At 32.3% G+C, this 21,659-nt stretch overlaps 1 protein-coding gene across 2 annotated transcripts in view; it reads right to left on the reverse strand.

Moving 5' to 3' along the window:
• Nucleotides 1-1,158: 1,158 nt before the first annotated feature.
• Nucleotides 1,159-21,659, reverse strand: part of LOC129909813 (chitin deacetylase 1) — a 74,837-nt gene continuing 54,336 nt past the window's right edge. For both annotated transcript variants that reach the window (XM_055986910.1, XM_055986911.1), the window contains exons 6-8: nucleotides 3,275-3,494; nucleotides 2,818-3,203; nucleotides 1,159-1,675 (exon numbers count right to left, since the gene is read on the reverse strand). In XM_055986910.1, the coding sequence (XP_055842885.1) occupies nucleotides 1,345-1,675; nucleotides 2,818-3,203; nucleotides 3,275-3,494 (937 nt within the window). In that variant the 3' untranslated portion in view covers nucleotides 1,159-1,344. The remainder of the gene's footprint in view (nucleotides 1,676-2,817; nucleotides 3,204-3,274; nucleotides 3,495-21,659) is intronic.

Below are 21,659 nucleotides of genomic sequence, written 5' to 3' on the forward strand. Positions count from 1 at the left end.
CTTCATGGAGTGAAAAGTCCTCATTGAAAAGTCTTCATAATGAATGAGAACTTCATGGAGTAAAAATTGAGTGAAAAGTGTGCCTAAATGAAGTAAAAAGTCCTCATTGAAAAGTCTTCATAATGAATGAGAACTTCATGGAGTAAAAATTGAGTGAAAAGTGTGCCTAAATGAAGTAAAAAGTCCTCATTGAAATGTCTTCATAATGAATGAGAACTTCATGGAGTAAAAAGTGTGTCTTCATCGAGTAAAAAGTCCTTATAGAAAAATCTTTATAATGTATGAGAACTTCAGAGAGTAAAAAATGTGTCTTCATGGAGTAAAAAGTTTTGATTGAAAAGTTTATATATTGAATGAGAACTCCAGGGATTGAAAAGTGTGCCTAAATGAAGTAAAAAGTCCTCATTGAAAAGTCTTCATAATGAATGAGAACTTTAGGGAGTAAAAAATGTGACTTCATGGAGTAAAAAGTCCTCATAGAAAAGTCTTTATAATGTATGAGAACTTCAAAGAGTAAAACGTGTGTCTTCATGGAGTAAAAAGTTCTGATTGAAAAGTTTATATATTGAATGAGAACTTCAGGGAGTGAAAAGTGTGCCTAAATGAAGTAACAAGTCCTCATTGAAAAGTCTTCATAATGAATGAAAACTTCAAGGAGTAAAAAGTGTGTCTTCATCGAGTAAAAAGTCCTCATAGAAAAGTCTTTATAATGTATGAGAACTTCAGAGAGTAAAAAGTGTGTCTTCATGGAGTAAAAACTTCTCATTGAAAAGTCTCTATAATGAATGAGAACTCCAGGGAGTGAAAAGTGTGCCTAAATGAAGTAAAAAGACCTCATTGAAAAGTCTTCATAATAAATGAGAACTTCAGGGAGTGAAAAATGTACCTTCATGGATAAAATAGACCTCATTAAAAAGTGTCCGCTTAACTTACCTGCTCATCATTTTTAATTTATCATATTATTTTAATGTAAAAAAAAATAATCAAATCCTGAAAATTATAATCTCATTTATTTATTGTATAAAAATAAAGAAACAAACAAACAAGACTCTTTACAAAACATTACAAATCTAATGACAAAATTATTTTCTCTTAACAACTAAATCATTTGGAAAGTAAAACAAAAAAAAAAAAATTATAACAAAAATAAAAGCAGAAAGGATTTTTTTTCAAAGAATCAGGAATTAAGAATTAAAAATTTAGAATCATTAAGTCAAAAAAACAATTTTACAAACAAAAAAATAATATAGACTAAAGAATCATTCTGACTCTACCATCATGACCATTATAAAAGTCATGATGATTGTTAAGCTGTTAAAAATAAAGCACACTCCTTTTTTTTTTCTAATTTGTACTCTCGGGTTGGGCATCTCCTTGACTAGTTCCCGTATAAACATAGTTATCCCGACCAACAATACCAGTACCCTCGGCATCACCCAACCATGGATAGGTATTTGGACATTCCCGGCATGTTTCCATATAACGGGTATCTGAGATATTTTTCTCGGGATTCTTAAAACTCAATCCACAATAATTTGATGTGAAACATGGTTTTGGTGCAGTTGGTACACGTTTTTGACAATCCCATGATTCGATGGAGCTCAGTCGGTTAAGTTCCTTGGGGTCGGTGATCCAGGTGAGAGCTTGAGTCACGGTAACAATGTATACATCAGGCCTGAAAGGAAAAAAGATTCATTTGTAAATAAGTACTTAAAAAATTTAAATAATACAAATTTATCTTTAATCGGTTACAAAAAAAAAAACAAATTTCCCTCAACATAACCCCAAAATGATTCTCCTTAATTGCATCACATTCCAATTAATGTAAAACAATTTGTTCAATTTGACTTTACATTTTCTGTTCCTGTTTATCTTTTTCAACAAAAAATAGAAAAAAAAAGAAAAATATTCTTCAAAAAAAAAAAAACTTAAACTTTCTAATTGGAAACCTATGTTGAGCAGAACAAACACCTAAACTCTCCAACAACTAAAAAATTCCCATCATCATCACAACTTTACTCTCTATACAACACCCAAGGTGCAAAACAGACACAAAAAATAAAAAAAAAAAAAACTTTTACGTAGTAAAACTTCCCCTTATCCATATAATCATCATCGTCATTCCTATCCCTATACACTATAGCTCCATCCCAGAGATATCCTTGTGCCTAGAAAACCATCGTAAACAAATTAAATACTCTTGTCACCTAAGCCAAGAAAAAAAAAATGACAAAAAAACTTCGTCAACAGCAAATGTTTACCAATACATTGTTTGGCAGGAAAAAACTTTTTCCATGTCACGATGAAACTCATCCTTTTTTTCTCACAGGATACCTTCACAAAAAAAAAATAAAACAACAACACCTCATCTCGTACCTTGATCTTTCGAAAATGACCAAAAACAACCAACAACAACGACGATATGGAAGGACGAAAAGTTTAAATGGCATTTTGTGTAGCCAAGCCTTGTCAACAAAATTTTAGTTTTTTTTTTCCATTCCCATTTGACACAAAAAGTGTCAAACACTAGCCATTGATTTTATGTCACTCCTGTCACATTGTTTACTCGCATTGAAAACACACCCAACTTCAGGTCATATAGATTATTGTCATTTGAATTAAAAATTTAATTTCTAATTTCATTTCGTCACTCGGCTAGTTTTGAATTAGTTTGACAGGAATATGTCATTTTATGAATTCCCACACGACCTGATGCAACGCTCCCAAATCCATTTAAACTTTTCTAATTACAAACTCCTATAACGCTTCTATAACGGTGTAAAATATAGTGAATTTTAATCCAAATCATATACTCACAATGTCAAAGCCCAATCGAGGAACTTGTGTAATCCAAGTTCCAACTGTTTGGTCTGGAACCAATTGGTGTGGAATGGCATCATGTATGGAGCTTTGTTTTGTTCATAATAACGACTGAAATCCTCTTGCAGCCATTCGACAACTTCATTCTCATCCAAACTATGCAAGACACATTGATCCAAGTACGGACAGTGACCACCCTCATAGCCTTCGACATAATGGGTATTTAATGGCACTTCCCAGACTCCAGGGAATTGCCTAGTGGGGCAGGTGCCGCTCTTGCATTCATGAGAGATTTTAAAGTCCAAAGTGTATGGCCAAACTGGTACATTTACTGGCGGAACTGTCACTGAACTGTCATAGATGTAGCCAAAGTCCTCGATAACCTGGGGCGGGAAATAAACGTAAAAGACAATTAAAAATGATAGCCTGGGTGCATATTAAGATTCGTTCTTACCTTGTATTGAGTATTCCTGCCGGGTTTCAAGAATGGTGCTCGCATGCCAACAACTTCACTGACAGACACATTTGCAAAGTATCTCAAAATTTCACGCATTCCAATCATCTCACCGACCCATTCCTCGTAGCCTTTGTCTTGTAGACCGTTTTGAAGTGAAATGGTTTCGGTAGCAATTTCGTGTCCTTCATAGGCCAAGGTCTGGATTTGTTGGTAGTTGCTGCAATACAGATAAGAGAAGTGTTTTCAGTTAGAACAACATTTTATATAGCTTAGAGGGGGGATTCAAATACCCCTTAGAGGTTTTTCTAAATAACCCCCAATGGGCTATTTTTGGATATTACCCCCCACAGAAATTGTCTCAGATATCTATCTGTATAGAAAAAAAGAGAGGGGATTTGCATTCGGGATGTGTGTTATGTAGGTCTGGTGTTTTTGTTTCGAAAATGAGTTTGTCCTTCTGTTTTTTCAATGCGGTTTAGATGGAACTGAGAATGGCTCTGATGTAGGGAAATGTGTGGTAGTACAGAGAGGTATAAGGTGTGTATTTGCATTCAGTATTCCTTGGAGAGATGATAGTTTTTCGGCAATCGCAATAGTTTCTAAAGTGAAAAACACACATCGTAGGAGAGACAGACAAGCGATGAGATTTAGAAAACATTTTAATACGTTTTGAATGGTCCACAAAGAGCAGAGCAGACTTTTCCCTTAGTGCGTGTATGCATTGGAATAAGTGTGTGTTTTTTTTTGGCTAAAATGTTGAAATTGTACTTAAGGGGCTGGGAAGAGGGAATTATTTTTGCTTTAAAATAACAGTTGGTCGAAGGAAGAGTGGTTGCCAACTTCTGTTGTCAACAATTTGGGGAACATATTCAAATTTTCTTGTTTCTTTTTCAAGTTCAAAATTTGAAATAAAATTGAAAAAAAAAAAAAAAATGACTTTTAAGATAAATTTTTCAAGAATCTTTGAGCGGAAGCCCTGAATTTCCAATTCGTATAGCTAAATCTAAATCATTCAAACATAAAAAAGTTGATAATTTTATTTACTTTTGCTCTATAAAATGAAGAATACAATAATTGATAAAATACAATTAGACCATTTTAAACCCACTACGCATTGAAGTGAATTGTCCACAACAGCAATTCTTATGTGAAATGTATACTGTTTATCACGGAGCATATAGCTAATAGCACCTGTACTAAATGGTTTAAAAGAAGCTTTAAAATGTTTCATTGAAAGAAGGAAGTCGTTAATAAATTTGAACTGCTGCCCTTTTTCCGAAAAAATTTGGACACGTAGCTGAAATATTAAAAGGTAACAAAAAAACTCTATATTTTCTTTATTAATGTACTTTGAGGTGTCATTGGGCATTATAAAGAAAAACCGAGAGCATTAAAGCTGAAATTGTAAGTTGTACAACAAAAGAAATTTCGATAAACTTTGTAAACTTTGACCTACAACAACAACTTGAAGGATGCTAGTGAAAATAATAGTCTATCCACTGGCGTTGATGAGCCAGTGTGGGTGAGGTACTAGCCTCTGAAACTCGCTTCGTCTGGTTCAATACTCAAGTGTACCTATCGAAAAAAGTTTTCCTAGTATGAAAACATACAAAAAATTTAGAAGCTTGTAAATATTTTAAAAGTTCCATTAATGGTTCAATAACTTCTCATAGAGGTGAGCTAAGTCGTGATTTTTCAATCACAGGTATACCTGTGACTGTGATTTTGAATTCACGGTCATTGTAAGCTGTGATTTTTAACCGTGATTTAAATTTTTTTTAATGAAAATCCAAAAAAAAAAAAAATTACACGTAGCATTATTAACGTTTGTATTTTCCAATATATACATTTCTTTACGATTTTTCACGTAGGAAGTACTAATGAAGCTCAAATACGAGTGTATTTGAAACAATGGAGCTGATTTTTCGAGGAAAACTCCTGGTTTAAGCAAACAGATCCGCGATTTACCAAAGCCATCCGTGATTATACACTCAAAAAATTTCATGTGTAAATAGTACTAATAACTGCGTACATTCTACGAATTTTATTCGTGGTTTTCAGCCACGAATATTATTCGTAAAATAGACGTATATTAGTACTTTAACAATATTTTATTAGTATTCGTAGAAAATCATGCGTATATTGTACGAATACTATTAGTAGATTTACGTTCCCATTCGTACATTGTACGAATAATATTGTAGTATTTACTAATTCATTCGTACATTGTACAGCACTATTCGTATATTGTACGAATAGAATTGTAATATTTACGAATGGCTTTACTAATAATTCGTACATTATACAGTGCTATTCGTATATTGTACGAATGTTATTTATTGTAGAACTTTCCGCCATTGAATTTTTTTCCTGAAATTTCCTGAAATATGAATTGTTGAAATAATTATTCAAGCATATAACTGTACTGCAAAACTACAAAAATATATTTCATTAATATTTTACATTTATAAATGAAATGAATGTTTTTTTATCTTAAATATTATACCATATGTAATGTATTCCACGGTGTTCATATTGTTTGTCTTGGAAGGCCACTGAAAATATACAAACATTTAACATTGAAAATCCTTCGAAAAAATGTCTACTTACTACAAATATTTTTAGAAAAGCTCCAGTAACCAGTGACAGGTTTTGATATCGTCCGCCATTTTTCAATTTGTTAAGCTGATTGTTGACGATTTTCAGATGCTAATTTTGAAAGAGTATTCCAAAATGAAAGTAAAAAGGCACTTAATAAATCAATATTTATGAAATAACATAGATATATGTATATTTTAATGTAACATTAATGTTTCACAACAATGAATAATTCTTAAACATAAATTTACTCACCTGGTTTTTGTTATAATTGTAGTTGTTCGTTCGGTTTAGTAATCACTTTATATATCCACGTTAAACTTTATATTAAATGTACATAGCTACACCCAGAGAAAAAACGCATAGTAATTTTTAATCCGTTCTACATTGAATCAATGGTGAAAAATATATTCATTAATTTTCTAAAAAGTAGTCCTATGCTTAAGTTACAGTTTGTCACATCAATTTTTATAAGTGAGATGGCACAGTGGTAAAACACAAGCTTGTCAACCCAGGTATAGCAGGTTCGATCCCCAGCGGATGCCAGTTTTACTTTTTTTTATTTTTTTAATGTGTGAACAACTTTGATTTAATGTGTGAACAACTTTGATTTAATGTGTGAACAACTTTGATTTAAAGTGTGCTACTTTGATTCAATCATTTTCCACTTTAGGCTAAAAATGTAGTGATTTTCCATTGATTCAAAGTGGTTTAGATTGATTTTACGTTGTTTTTTGGCTCAGTGTATAAAGAAACAAGCACTAACTTTTGACGCACTGAAACTAAACTATTTTTATAAACTTTATATTTTTAAATTATATTAATTTTATGTATATTTTCCACGAAATATAAATGTTATACATGCGACGACACGCGTATTGCAACTAATTTTTTGATGCTATTTAGGAATGGAAAACGTTTAACAAATAACGGAAATAACGGGTATTTCGGTTCAAAATTGTTGCAACTCAACGAATTATTCGTACATTCTACTAATAATGCGTACAGGTACCTTACGAATGAATTTTGGCTACGAATATTAGTTTTTATTAGTAAATATTACGAATTTATTAGTAAATACTACGAATTTATTAGTAAAAACTACGAAGTCATTCGTACGAGGAATTCACGAATGTTATTAGTAATATGTACAGTGTACACAATAATTCGTACAATGTACTCATGAAATTTGTTTAATTTTTGTTTACGAATAAAATTAGTGCATTGAACGAATAAATTCGTGCATTATACCACACTTATTAGTAAAACTTTACTAATGCATTCGTAAAAATATTACCGCACGAATACATCGTATATTTTACGAATATGCGTACAATACACGAATATTTTTTCTACGAATGCCATTCGTAGCCGTTTTACTAATAAATTTTTTGAGTGTACTGGGGAAAACATTATTTTGTCTAAGCGACTCTTGATTTTACGGGAGAAATTTATTATATCACGGGAAAAGTAGCATTGAAAACCCTTATTCTAATCAGGGCAACCTGCGATTTCACAGCCAATATTTGCGGGCAAACCGTGATTCTTCTGGAGCCATACGTGATTGTGAGGGGTAAACAAAACATTAATTTTACCGAACGTGCGTGAATTCCGGTAAAAAACAATTCACATTTACACAAGAACTGTTGAAAAGTTGTTTTGGGAAAAATCACAGGTTAGAAATAATTCCAAAGCACTTGTGAAGTGAATTCCGGTCAAACCAATCCACGTTTACAGAAGAACTGTTGAAAAGTTGTTTTGGGAAAAATCACAGGTTATAATTTCCAATGCACTTGTGTAAATTCCGATAAAAACAATTCACGTTTACACAAGAACTGTTGCAAAAGCTATTTATTTCCAAAATCAAAGGTAAGTCAAAAGTAATTTTCAATGCATTTTCGTGAATTCCGCTTTAAATTCACGTTTCCATAAGAATTGGTGCAAAAGTTATTTTGAAAAAAATCACGGGTTTAAAAAAAATCCTTAACATTTGCGTGAATTCCGGTCAAAACAATTCACGTTTACAAAAGAATTATTGCAAAAGTTGTTTTGGGAAAAATCACAGGTTAAAAAAAATTGGAAAGCAAATGCGTGAATTCCAGTCAAACCAATTCATTTTTAATAAAGAACTGTTGCAATAGCTGTTTTGAAAAATCGCAGGTTATAATTTGAATTTCTAATGCACTTGTGTAACATGAATTATTTTACGCGGAATTCACGAAAACGCATTGAAAATGACTTTGCCTCACTTCAGTGCCAACTGTAAAGTAAAAAGTGAATATCCAATTCACGGTTAAGGTAATCACAGGTTATTTGAAGACTGTTCACAGGTAGTAATTGTGATTTGTCAATCACAGGTTAAAAATCACAGGTCGTGATTTTTTGCTCATCTCTAACTTCTCAATTGTATTTGGAAATAAAATTTCTGAACAAGGAATGAAACAAGGCTGCAGCTTAAGTCCCTTACTTTTCGCCTTGCAGCAATGAAGCAATAAAGAGGAGCACGAGTTCTAACGATAACGAATGCAAATGATATCGGTGTACTTACAGAGTAACCTGGAGGTCTCTAACTAATGACACGAGCTGTGTTTTACAGGACAGTCGGTTAAAAAAAAAATAGAGATAATATCATGGTTTCAGTTATGAAGTAATACAGTCAAACTTCCATAACTCGAACTTAATTAAGTCTAAGCCTATATATGTGGAAGTTTTTTTTTTTTTGAGAACTTTGGTTATAAAACAGTAGGTTTCCAGTTTTTGTTTTCATCTCTTTAAGTCGAAGTTTCTCTAACTCGAAGACTCTGTGCAGATAGCCAGAAGCTCGTTTCATACTGGCATATTTGGGCAAATAGATGGGTATTTAACTTTCCTATTCAACTGATATCAAAACAGAGATCGAGGAAAAACATGCAAGCTATGTTACTTATATTATAAGGGAAGTAGGACCTTTTATACTTTTTGAGTCGATTCGATTCTAGTAAAAAACTGAGAGAGTATTTTGGGTAGGATTTAAATAAGCGATGCTGAAATGCTTAAAATTCAAATTAGAATAGGCTAGTCTAGTGTTTGATGCAAGATAACTTAAACATAAGTTTATCTAGCACTCCGAACAATTGCATCAACTGAGTTAACTCTAAGATTATTTGTTTTGCAGGGTTGCTAATCATACGGCCTGATGTGAACGATGGTAAAAATCTGACTTTTTAAGTCTCATTAGATGCGGTGTCTGAAACTATATCTTAAATTAATTAAATAATAAAACATATAAACAAAATTTGAAAAAAAAAATAAAGTTCGCTGATCAGCTCTTTTGTTTAAATCAGGTGAATTATTCTTCCTTATTTAAATAAAAGAAGATTCCTTTATTTAAACTAGATATATTATAGCAATGTTTGTCAGTCAAGAACTTTCTTTCTTTTTGAAAAGAAAATTTATAAATTCTAAAACACATTGTCTAATTGATTTTTTTCTCTACATATTGGCAACCATTCAAAAGTTTTTTTTTTTTTTTTTTTAATTTTTCGGGGTCAGCCTCAATGTGTTTTGAAGTTGATTAAAAACAAAAATTTAGAATTGGTCATCGTCTCATATACACATGAGTATTTTTGTGTATACATTTGAACCACATGTGAGATTTGTGACAGATAGATACTAGAGAAGGACCAGAAGGATTTTGGTTTTATAAAATTTTTGTTTTGAAATAAAAGTTTTGTTTCGAATTCATATATGCACCATACACCAGATAGGATATGCATGTACGCATGCATTTAGTATGGAAATTAAGTTAAAAGCATGAATTAATTTGTTAACGAGAGTTGCTTATCATCAACATGGAATGCATGGTGTTGTCTCAGTGTGACAGAATATAGACATGAGGAGGTTACACATGTGTAAACAGAAAACATCATGGGTGACTAACTTAGTCAGGGCAGTAATCTTGTAAATTAATTTTGACCTACAGATGTAAGAATAAACTACTATAAATGTCAAAAATTTACACCAGATGTTAAAAAATGTTAATTTAAGAAGATTCAAAGGTAACTTTAAAAACTTGTTCTACATATTTATTTTGTATTTGTTTCATGGATTTGATCAAAATTATCATTTTACAAAATTTTCGAATTTTTGGATATCAGTCAATTTTTGAAGTACATTTTTGACTTTTTTAGGTTCTTTACTTTCGATATTCTGCTTTCTCGTATTTTTGACTTCAATTTTTAAAAAAAAATTTCAATTCACAGTAAAATAAGAAACAAGCTAGAAATGATTATGTACCATTACAATATTCCAACGCAACAGCCTTACTTAATGAGCTAATAACAGAATGTTTTACACCACATAAAGACCTACAATAAACCGTTTTAATACTTGCAACTTCTATTAACCGCACGAACTACACCATCAGGTGCTAGTTAATAAAGGAAACAAGATATAATAATAAAATGAGGAGAAGAAAATGTAAAAAAAAAACTATATACTATAGAACATCCTGGCAAAGAGAGTCAAAGAAAATTAAACATCCAGGTAGTTAGGTTAAGTGCCCCGACGGACGTGTATCCTGCACATCTTCGTCAAAAGAATATATAAAAAAAAAAACAACCAAGCTCATATCCCCTCAAGATAGAGAGAATGGAATATGGGACCTTTTGCCTTATATTCGACTTTATACTTTTGAGACACCACCAAAGCCAAATCATCATGTACTACCAAAGTGCACATCCATTTTTAGAAAATTTGTGTCGTTTCCGCCTCCGTCGTCATCGTCAACGACTCGTCGTCGTCCTTTAAAGTTTTTTTGTTTTTTTTTTCTATCTTCTCATCTGTTTGAAGAAAATTTCCATAATATTACTTCTGGTAACGTCCTTTCACGTAGCCAGCACCGGTTTTTCAGTTATAAAAGGTGTGTATATAGTGTATGAATATATGCGGTCTGTGTGAGAAGGTCTTGAAAATTTTTGTAGGAGGTTTATGAGTGTATGGAATCACGTAGTCCTTCGCGCTTAGTAATAATGTTGGTGAATGTTAAGTTCTCTGACAGCTGTTAAACTTTAGGTCATTATGGGGGTAGTTTTGTTTTTTTTTTTGTGAGAAAAGGAAAAAAAAAAGTCCATTTAGAATGAGCCGTATAGCATACTTTTAGGAACCTTAATTCAACGGTCGCGGTTAAAAAGGAAGAAGGGTTGTTGGGAAGGAAAATTTTTAGTTTCCTGTGACGTGTGTAGTTAGGATTTTTATTCATCGTAAAGAGGTTGCATATGAAACCAGAGCGCAGCGCAGCGCAGCGGTTGACTTAAGTATATCCACAAAAAAAAAAAAAGAAACCTCTGTCGACGTGTCTTGAGCTTCTCTATATTAGAATGCTTATGAGGATTTATAGCTGTCATCTCAAAAAAACAAAAAAAAAAAAATACTTTCGTGTGACCTGGGGACTTAAATATATCTGAATTAGGACATTTTTGAATGGTTATCTCTCTGGAGGCGGACAAAAAAGTTTATTCTTATTTTTAATGGCATATACTCTTGTGGTTGTGTCGGATGGTATTTTGTGAGTTTTTTGAGGGAAGGAAGTTTAATAAAGTACCTTTACCATTTTTGCACTAAATGGTTGCCATTATCCTAAATACCGTACCTAACTAAAAATGTTTATGGATTTAGTTTTTTTTTTGCGGTGCAACGTGATGCAGGAATTTCAAATTTTAAGATTAGCTTTTTAGAAGTTATGGTTTCCCAAATGAAGGAGATGGTCTAATAGGTATGTTTAATGGGTTTGTTTTTTTATTGAAAATGATGGAGAACTTTTGAAATGTTATCATATATGTACATACCTACATTCAAAGAAGGGAATGTTTAAACTCTTTTACCTAATTGTCTTAGAAAAGTCGAGGAAATGCAGAAAAAAGTTAAAAAAAAAACAATAATTTCGTTTAATTAGCCAGTCTGAAGTGCAAAATCAATATAGATAACTTTTCTCAAGTGCCTAGATGCCTTGATGTTAATTTAGCCTGCAGTCTATCAGCTGCCTTTATTTTTCAAAATATTCGTCATATATTTTCCAAGATCCGAAGTGACGTTTGAGGTGTCAAATGGATGGAATCAGAGTATTAATTTAACTGTCAATCTCCCATGTTAATATGATTTTATGTATTAAACATTGCATTCAATCTCTTAAAAATATGATTACATTCAAATCTAATTTAATCATCTACTTTCCACAATAATTCCACCAATAAAAGTTACTTCTAATTCCTGCGAAAATTATATGACGATTTCTAAAAAAGTTCTTTATCCCTACCTACATTAATATTTCCTAAGCTAGCTATTCAAAAAGCTGAGGAACACATCAATTAACTTTTTAGAATTCAACAACAATAGGAGTTTTTGGATCAATTAATAAAGATCGGAGGTTTTATGCCTTTGAAGTCTTTCAACTTCTGTATTTGAGAGTCGATTTCTAGTACAAGCTTGACTGAACATGACTTTTGACAGGTATACATTCAAGGATACTAAATAATGTATGGTTATAAAAAAACAAGCCTCTAATTAGTTTTTGTCAATCTCAGTTCCCTTGCCCTGTGGATCGCTAATAAAATAAAACATAAGTTGAACTTAGCTGCTGCTCTCATAACATGCTAATGCAAATCACAGGTGACAAATGCTTTCGGTCACGAAGCGAAATATTTCCTGGAACTAAACTATCCAAATATAGTATAATATAATAAGGCATCGAAATTTGGAAGGATTATGGAAAACCATTAATTACACCGGCACACAAAAAAAAAAAGTGTCATGTACCAGAAACCAGACCTATCTTTCTATATGTTTTTGGACACGCTGAATCAGAATTTCAAGTCCGTTTGGCCCTGTCACCCTCCAGTTTTGAGCTGTGACTGCATTTCGTTTGAATTTGTATGACTTTTATGGAGTTTTTTTGCATTTTTCTCAAAACTGAAGGGTGTTCGGGCAAAACGGACTTGAAATTCGAATTCAGCGAGTCCAAAAACATATAGAAAGATAGGTCTGGTTCCTGGTACATGAAACTTTTTTTTTTGTGTTCCGGTGATGAAAGCGACATGTCGTGAAAATGCCAGCACACCAAAAAAAAGTTGTATGTACCAGGAACCAGACCTATCTTTCTATATGTTTTTGGACCCGCTGAATCCGAATTTCAAGTCCGTTTTGCCCGGTCACTGAGAAAAATGTAAAAAATACCCCAAAAAAGGCAAAAAACTTCTTTTTTTTTAGTTTTTTGCATTTTACTCAAAACTGGAGGGTGACAGGGCCAAACGGACTTGAAATTCGGATTCAGCATGACCAAAAACATATATAGAAACATAGGTCCGGTTTCTGGTACATGACACTTTTTTTATTTTGTGTGCCGGTGAGTGAATAATTTAAAATTAATGTTGAAATCGTCTTAATGTTTTTTAGAATTGAAATAACTTAAGCTAATTTTTAAATTTAAATCAGGTTTCAACTTTGGTTGCAGTTTACCATAAATAATAATAATTGTCAATAGTTAGAAAACATGGTAAGAAAGCACTCGTCTAGTGATAGTGATCCAAGAGTTGCGGGATCGATCTCTAGTAGCTGCCGTTTTTTTTTTTTTTAGTTAAAATGCCCTCACATAGAAATAATAAGATTTGCTTCTTTAACTAAATGGATTTCTTGTCCACTTTATTTATGACGGGAGTCTTCTTGGCAAAAAAACCATGTAGAATTTCGGTTAATTTAAGGGGTTATTATCTAGTTTTAATTTTGAAAAAAATCAAATATTTTGTATAGCATATTTTAAATATATGTACATGTACATATAGGAATAGGTATTTAAGAAAATTGTCCGAAGATTTCACATTGATACGGCAATTAGTAAAGGAGAAATTAGAGTATTTGTGAAGACGTTTTCAATTAGTTTACATGGTTCCCAAAATCTCGAAACAGTTTTGTCGGTGAGCAAAATTTCTCCTAAACGGCTGAACCGATTTGCTTAAAATTTTCACACGATCTTTTTAGATTCCTTTTTGCAGGTAATGAACGAAGAACAAATTTTCTAACAGTACTTCGATATTTTAAGCCACTTTAAAGTGAAAATCTTGTAAAAAACGATTTTTTTACTTTGATAAGATGCCATTTTGCCAAAAATCAATATTTTGACTATTCCTCCATTCATTACCTGTATTCATCTATTCTAAAAACTTCTTTACTTTTTATGAACATTTCTGGAATAACCAGAATTGTGAATTGTATGCTCATAGAAAAATTCTAATACAAAGTTTTCATTCACTTTGACTTTTTTTTTGTCTAATGCTGATAATGTTTGTTTTTTGGGGTTCAATTTATACCAATTGTTTTTTTTTTTTTTGAAGAACTAGATCTCAATAATATAAAAACCTTTTATTCAAAATTCATCTTGATGCACAAAATTGCAGATCCTAAAAGAAAAGAGTCCAGCTTTGTTCTAATCTAGAACTTATATTACCGGTAATTTACTGCAATTCCTGGAATGTGAATGCAGTATAATATACACTTCAAAGTACCAACATTACCCAAATAATGACTCTTGTTGGCCTTCTTTCTTTAATAAGCGAAAAAAAGAGGATTATCTATTGCAGCATTAGGACCGTAACAACAACAAAAAAAAAACGAAACAGTCTCTATATAGTCAAGTTCTAACTAAAAATCTTAATTTGCAGGCAAATTTGATTTCAGTTTTTTGTGTTCTTCTTCAAAACTAACAAATCCCTTGAATACTATGAAACTGAAATACATATTACGACTATGGTACTTTACCCTGATACTTTCTAGACGACTTCAAAAAATGTGTTAATACTAACCATATAGTCAATGGTTCTTTTCTTCCATCTTTAACATCTCCCGCAAGTCTCAAACAATAGATAGCTACACTCATAGAGAGAGAAACGACACACAAGACATATTTTTGTTTGCGTACTTTAAAATGTCATTCCGTCGCCCGTTGCCGTTGTGGGACACTTTTGTCGGAAATGAGTCTCATTTCTCTTAAAATTCAAACAACAACAACAAAATAAAATGTCTAAAGAAACACATTTTGCATTGTTTGAATGCGCTCTTGCTGCCAGTAGCTAGCTAGTTGATGACTGTGTTGCCAAAACATCCTTTGTATTCTCTCGAATTATATATAGCACAAGTTTTTTTTTTTGTATACAAAATAGGAGGGTGGCAACGACGAAGGGCGTGGGCGGTTGTAAAGAAAGCCCCCGGAGTACTTCATCTCTATCCCCAGCTATATAATATGTTGTAGGTACCTCGACTACTGCTATTCTTCATGCGAACAATAGCGAAACTTTAATTGAAGAAGTTACACTTTTCAGCAGAGTGCAACTAGCCAAACAAACAGCACAAAGGAAAAAGGATCCAAACAAAAAAATATAAAATAAAAAAAACTTCTTATGAAAGGACGAAAGGAGTGAAAAAACAAAGACAAGTATCTCACCGCCTTTTTAAGTGCGAACCTTAGCCGAGAATCGGTCCCGAATGGATGCATTCAGCATCTCAGAAGTAAAGAAGAATGCAGAGATTTGAAAAGTTTGCTCCCCGATAAGATGGAAAGTAATTTTGCATTCTTTGGTTTGTGCAGCCAGGGCAAGCTTTAAAAGCAAGGCAGTAGGTATACTCTACTCACTTCCAGTGTAGCTATAGTGGAGACGAAGAAGAAGCAGTGGTTGCTCGCTTTGCACAACAATTTTAATTGCGTGAAAAGTTAAGTTTCTGATAGGTATAGAGTTGAATTGTTTGCAACCATCACAGATGCAGCGATGCACTAGCGCCCTCTATATATACATGTGCAAACTGAGACTTCTAACATCTATGTGTGGCAATGATGGTGGCGGTAATGGGTTATTGGATTGATGAGGGGGGAATTGGGCTTTTCTATTGTTTCTATAGAACAGCCTAAGGGGGTTGCTTGGTCTATTGCTGATGTTCTTTTTTATTTTCACTATTCATCCTATCAGGCCTGAGGTTTTTCAGGTGAATTTCGTGTGTATGTACTTTTGTTGCTGAATTTATTTGCTCACAGTTCTCGCAATGCTTTGGGCTTAAATTTCTTCAGAGGAAAATTGTATAGAGTGTGGTTGTTGTGTTGCGCTTTTTTTTGTGTGGTAATGATGGTGGAAGGAAGGTCAGTAGCGTATCAATTCTAAGAATTTCTGGACTAAGGTTCTTATATTAATTTTCCTTTAAATTTCTTCAAGGAATTGATGTACCCAATAAAGTAGGAAATTTGATATGTTTACACACAGTGAACGGAAGATTGTAAGTATTTATCTATTCTGGAAGGCATTTAGATTAGGTCAAAAAATGCTATTTACTAAAAAAAAATTACCGAACTATATGATTTCTTGGGAACCTTTACAGCCTATATAATAGGATTCTTAAAGATGAAAATTTAGAGTGTTATAGTAGAAAATCCCGCCTAGAACGACCTACCCTCATCCTTATACATACCAGAATTACAGTTTTTTTTCGACAACTCTACCCTGCTTATATGATTATTGTAAAAGGTGTAAAAAAATATTATGTCAGAGAAAATTGAATTTAAAAAATTTGAATATTCAGGATATTTAGAAATTTCACATTTTAGTAGGTTAAACTGAGGTGAATTTAGAAAAAGGTCAACAATTTATTTCCTTAATAAAACGTGGTAGAAAAAAGATTAATACTGAAATCGCTAGATATTGTTAATATCTAAAAGTCACACATACAAATGAAAAATGTAAAAAATCTTCAACTCGAAATATGGACGTTTAAAAGTCCAAACCGTGAAATATGATATTTGAAAAATAATTCATCATAAATCAACATGAAAGGTGTTTGAAATAATGTTTATGTTATTAGAGAGCAAAAAGAAATTAACTTGACACGTATCTGCCAAATTTTTGATTTAACATAGTTTTTGGCTCCTGTGTATTTTAGAAAAATTACGAATTTTTACATTTCAACTGTTTAACGAAAAAAAAAACGAAATTTTGTAAATATTTTTCTAGTGACTTAATACGTTTTCTGGGGCATATTGAATATGCCCTATTTTATTTATTTTTCAAAATACCTCCAAAATCTGGATTTAGTTACAAAAAACGTTTTTTTTTTGGACCTTCAAACATCGCATATACTTTTATTTTATAGGTATATTGTTGTAATATCTTCTTTTAAAAACAGGTTTGAATATTACAATCAGTTGAAAATTAACGAAGCTAGAGTATTTGCAATGTAACTTTTAAGGTTTTGGCGGATGTTAACACATGACATTATTAGGGTTTTCGGATTATCCGCGTTATATATATAAATATAAAGTGAGTTCACTACTGTACTCACCCCGAACGTTTCGAATTACAATGAGCGTGGTCACCAGGAAACTGCCAGCGAGATGTAATGTGCGATTCGTGAAGCGATCGAAATAAAACGACATCAATATTTCAATCGGGACGAAAGTTTAAGCTATCTCGTACGTGGTACCCTTTAATAAACTCGTCACGATCTATCCAATAGCCGCTTCACACCAACAAAGATACAGTGAGTACGGTTTGCTCCCAACTTGCAAGCTTACAACAAAACACGGAACCTCCTACGCCCCGCTACAACTTGCGTAGCCAAAATCGCATATAACATCTCGCCGGCAGTTTCCCGGTGACCACGCTCATTGTAATTTGAAGCGAAACGTTCGGGGTGAGTACAGTAGTGAACTCACTTTATATTTATATATATAACGCGGATAGTCCGAAAACCCTAATAATGTCATATTTTCAATGTGTTAGATTTAATAGAACACTCTTAGTTAAGCTAGGCGCACACATGCGATTTTGATTGCGCGATTATTCAGTCGCAATTTAGATGACAACAATTTCAATGACTGTAGACACAATTTTCAAATTTTTAATCGCGGGAAGCATGTGTGTTCACAGGCATTGAAATCCTTGTGATCCATTTTTGCGACTGAATAATCGCGCGACTAAAATCGCATGTGTGCGCCTAGCCTTTAGGTACTATCAAAATGCAGAGTATTACGCTTCGTTACAGGCTGTGGATCCACGTGTTTTCCCGGGAAGGAAAAAACTGTGGAAAGTGGATTTTTTAACAGTAAATCTTAACTTATCACTTCATTTTTCCATTATTTTGTTGAAACGCCACTGCACTGCAAGATTTTTTTTTGTTTTTATTGAAATGGCTGTTTTAGATAGATCCTTTTCCTGTTGCGAAAAAGCTTTCTTGTTATTGTAAAACTGTTGGATGTGTTTTTTTTTTTTTTAATTCATTCTCTTTTTTTTGTTTTGTTCTGTTGGTACAATTAATTTACTACGCTAGCCAGAATATTGTATAGTTAGTTGTTACTTACCTACAAGCAACAACTACAACTGTTTATATCGTATAATATAGGTATACTCGTACCTAACCTATCTACCTTTTTATACGTTGATGGTATGTAAGTTGGATATAGTGAGTGAGATTTTATTTTTGTTATTCATTTGAAAGCGTACCAGCGAAAAAGTTACGATCGCATTACATTTTTGTTGTAACAAATATAATGTTGGTTGTATGTTTGTATTATATATGTTTGGCCAACAATGCATTTAGATATAATATAGCAATCTACTGTGTAGATATATTGGTCTAGGGAGTGAATTAAATTGAGTATATTTCTATATACCAAAACTTTGCAAAACCGTCCAACCAGACCATAGAGACCAAACCATTTCAAACTCCATGGCAAAACTACTCTCTTCTTGAGAATTAATTTGAAACAATTTCGCAAAAAGTTTGGTTTTTGCATTGTTTCGTTTTGGTGGAATTGGGCAGCGTATATAGTGTATTTGGCAGTGGTTGTATAGTATTATGATGCAGCTCCTCGATTAAAATAATTTGACTCTAGAGGTAATACGAGTGTGTAGGTATAGAACACGGTTAAAAGTTCTATTTTGTGATAATTTATTTTTTAAAGTTATAGTAAAGGGAACAGAAAGGCTTTAATTAAAGGTAGAAGTTAAAATTAATTTATATTCAAAGATATGAAGTTAAGAATGATATTATGAAGTTAAAAAAAGTAAAATAACAAAATAGCTTTATTTCGTTTATTTCTCAACGATTTCAGTTCTTTTGTGTACCAAGATTGATTTAAATTCGTATTTTTCATTTTTTTCATGGAAAGAGTATTAATAAGACAATTGTTTAGAATACTATAGAAACTGTTAACAGCTTCATCAATATTAGACAAAGACAATACGTCTGATATTCCAGACCTATATAAGTTTTCAGATAGCAACTCAAAATTTGCTTTTCTGAAATCAAAAAAATAGGAGCAATCAATGTCATTACTGTTTTCAGTAACATGACTGCTACAGTCAAAAAAGATTTCCAAGGGTGGATGGTAATTATCTATATTAGTAATTCCAATTCTAGACTCTAGAACAAGGGTACTAATAGCGTCAGAGGAAAATACCAAATCGAGAGTTCGATTTTTAAAGTTTTTAATACAGCTTATTTGCTGTAAGTCAGAATAACTAATTTTATCAAGAAAAGCCAGTTCATTTTGAGAGGAAGTCAACGAAGGTTCTTGGTAAGTTTCGTCTTCCGACGGAATCCATTGAATGTGTGGTAAGTTGAAATCTCCCACAAGTAATATATTGCTGTTGGGGCAAACCAGGTCAAGTACGAAGTCTAAAGCAAAGGAAAGTTCGACATAAACGGATGCTGAACTTTTTGGAGGAATGTATGCGTTTAGAATATAAACAAAATTATTTTCTACAGTAAGTTTTACACAAATTAAATCAATTGATAGTTTAAAAGGGAATGAAATAGAAGAAGAAACAAATTTATTATGTACAGCTATTAAGACACCTCCCCCCAATTCCTTTGAGTTTCCAACATGACGATCCTTTCTATAAACTAAGAACTCTTGGCAAAAAAGTTCCGTGTCCAAAAAACTTGGGTTTAACCAGGTTTCTGTCAGAGCAAAAATATCATGTGGGAATGTTTGAGAATTGACGAAGATGTCAGCGGTTTTGCTTCGAAGCCCTCTTACGTTTTGGTAGAAGAGGGTGATCCTACTGAGTTTTTTGATGGAAGATCCTTAGGCAAATTGCGTTTTCTTGTGGAGCAGAATTCCTTAACTAGTGTTCCAGGAGGCCAGTTATTAATATTGCAAATAGAATCGAAATGCAGTGGATTTGTAATTATTTTAAAAGAAGAGATAAAGCTATTGGGTTTACTGATTTTCGTACATTTTATATAAGTGTGATGGTATGCTATTACAAGAGACTAAGTGGGAGATAACATCTTCAGGAGCTGTGTCAGGATCCAAACGTGAAACGAAAATAGTTTTAGGTTTGGAAACAGCCTTGATAAGTTTAGGATTGGAAATGGAATTTGTTGTGGAAGTGGTTTCAATGGGTTCAGGAAGTTCTAATGTGTTGGCAGTGTTGGAAAGGTTGGATCTGAGGTTAGTTCTTTTTGGAGGTGGGCCAGAATTTTTAGTATGTGATAAGGAGTCGGCATCTCTACTTCTTTTCTTAACTTTTGAAACATGGTTTTTCTGAATACCTGACCCTGATTGGGCAAGGATGTCTTCATTAACAGAAGAAATTTTATTTTGGTGATTTTCAGAAATTAAATCGGTCGTTGAAGTGGAATTATCTACCATCTGTTGTTTTAAAATGTCCTTTGAAAGTTTTAAAATGTCTGCTTTAAAAGAAGACATTTTAAAAGCTAATCTTGATATTGTTAATTCGCGGCAGTCAGGGCAATACCAATAGGCAAACTTGGAATTAAAAAATAAATAAATAAAATAAAAAAATTTAAAAAAAAACAAACAAATTAAACTTTAAAAAAATTTAATAAGAAAAAAATAAAATTATTATGGTCTACAGCAGGAATCGAAACTATTTATTTAATTAAAAAAAAAAAAAATAATAAAAAAAAAATGTTTGGTTCCAAGTGGGAATTGAACTCAGAGCACTAAGATCTGAACTCTTAAAACTGCGCGCTTACTAGTTGGGCCACGGAGGCTGTAAATTATTGGAAGAAAATATTTAATATGATGCAAATGAAAAAGAAATATAATTAAATTTAAAATGAAAAATAAATAATTATAACATATAAAAATATGATAACGTTAAAAGCTTTGGTTTGTAATGTAGGGGAAGTGCTGTCTTATATAACAAAATAAATACACACTTACCTATGCATGCAAGCAATAAACAAAGACAAAACAAAACAAAAAAAAAATACTAAAAGCTTTGCAATAAAATAAAATTAAATAATTACACTTTTTATAACTAGAAACAAAAAAGAAAATTTACGTTTAAACACAAATTTAATAATAAACTAATTTGACAAATTCAAATAGTCCACTTTTTTCAGTGCACATTGACAAAAAACTTGCTATTAGAACTACAAATTATAAATAAAATGTTAAGAAAAACACGGACTAAAATTTACACACAGCTTTTAAGTATGAACCAGTGCTCTACTGTACATATGTACATATAATATTGCATATCAGAAGTTCAGCAAATAATAACCAAATTATTGGGACATCCAAAATTTAGAGAATATTGCACAAACAATAATAGAATATGAAATTTCAATCACTCATTATGATTCTATGTAGGACCTACATTGTATTGTATATTGTAGGTGTTGAAAGACTTGAACTTCTAATAAGGAAGGCATACTTTTACGACCACAAGAGTAAAATCACAACAAAACATTACTGTTAAAAAAAGAGCCAAGTTCTCCTATGTTGAAATTATTCTGG

The sequence above is a fragment of the Episyrphus balteatus genome, chromosome 2 (assembly GCF_945859705.1).
Source record: "Episyrphus balteatus chromosome 2, idEpiBalt1.1, whole genome shotgun sequence".
Taxonomy (NCBI): Eukaryota; Metazoa; Arthropoda; class Insecta; order Diptera; family Syrphidae; genus Episyrphus; species Episyrphus balteatus.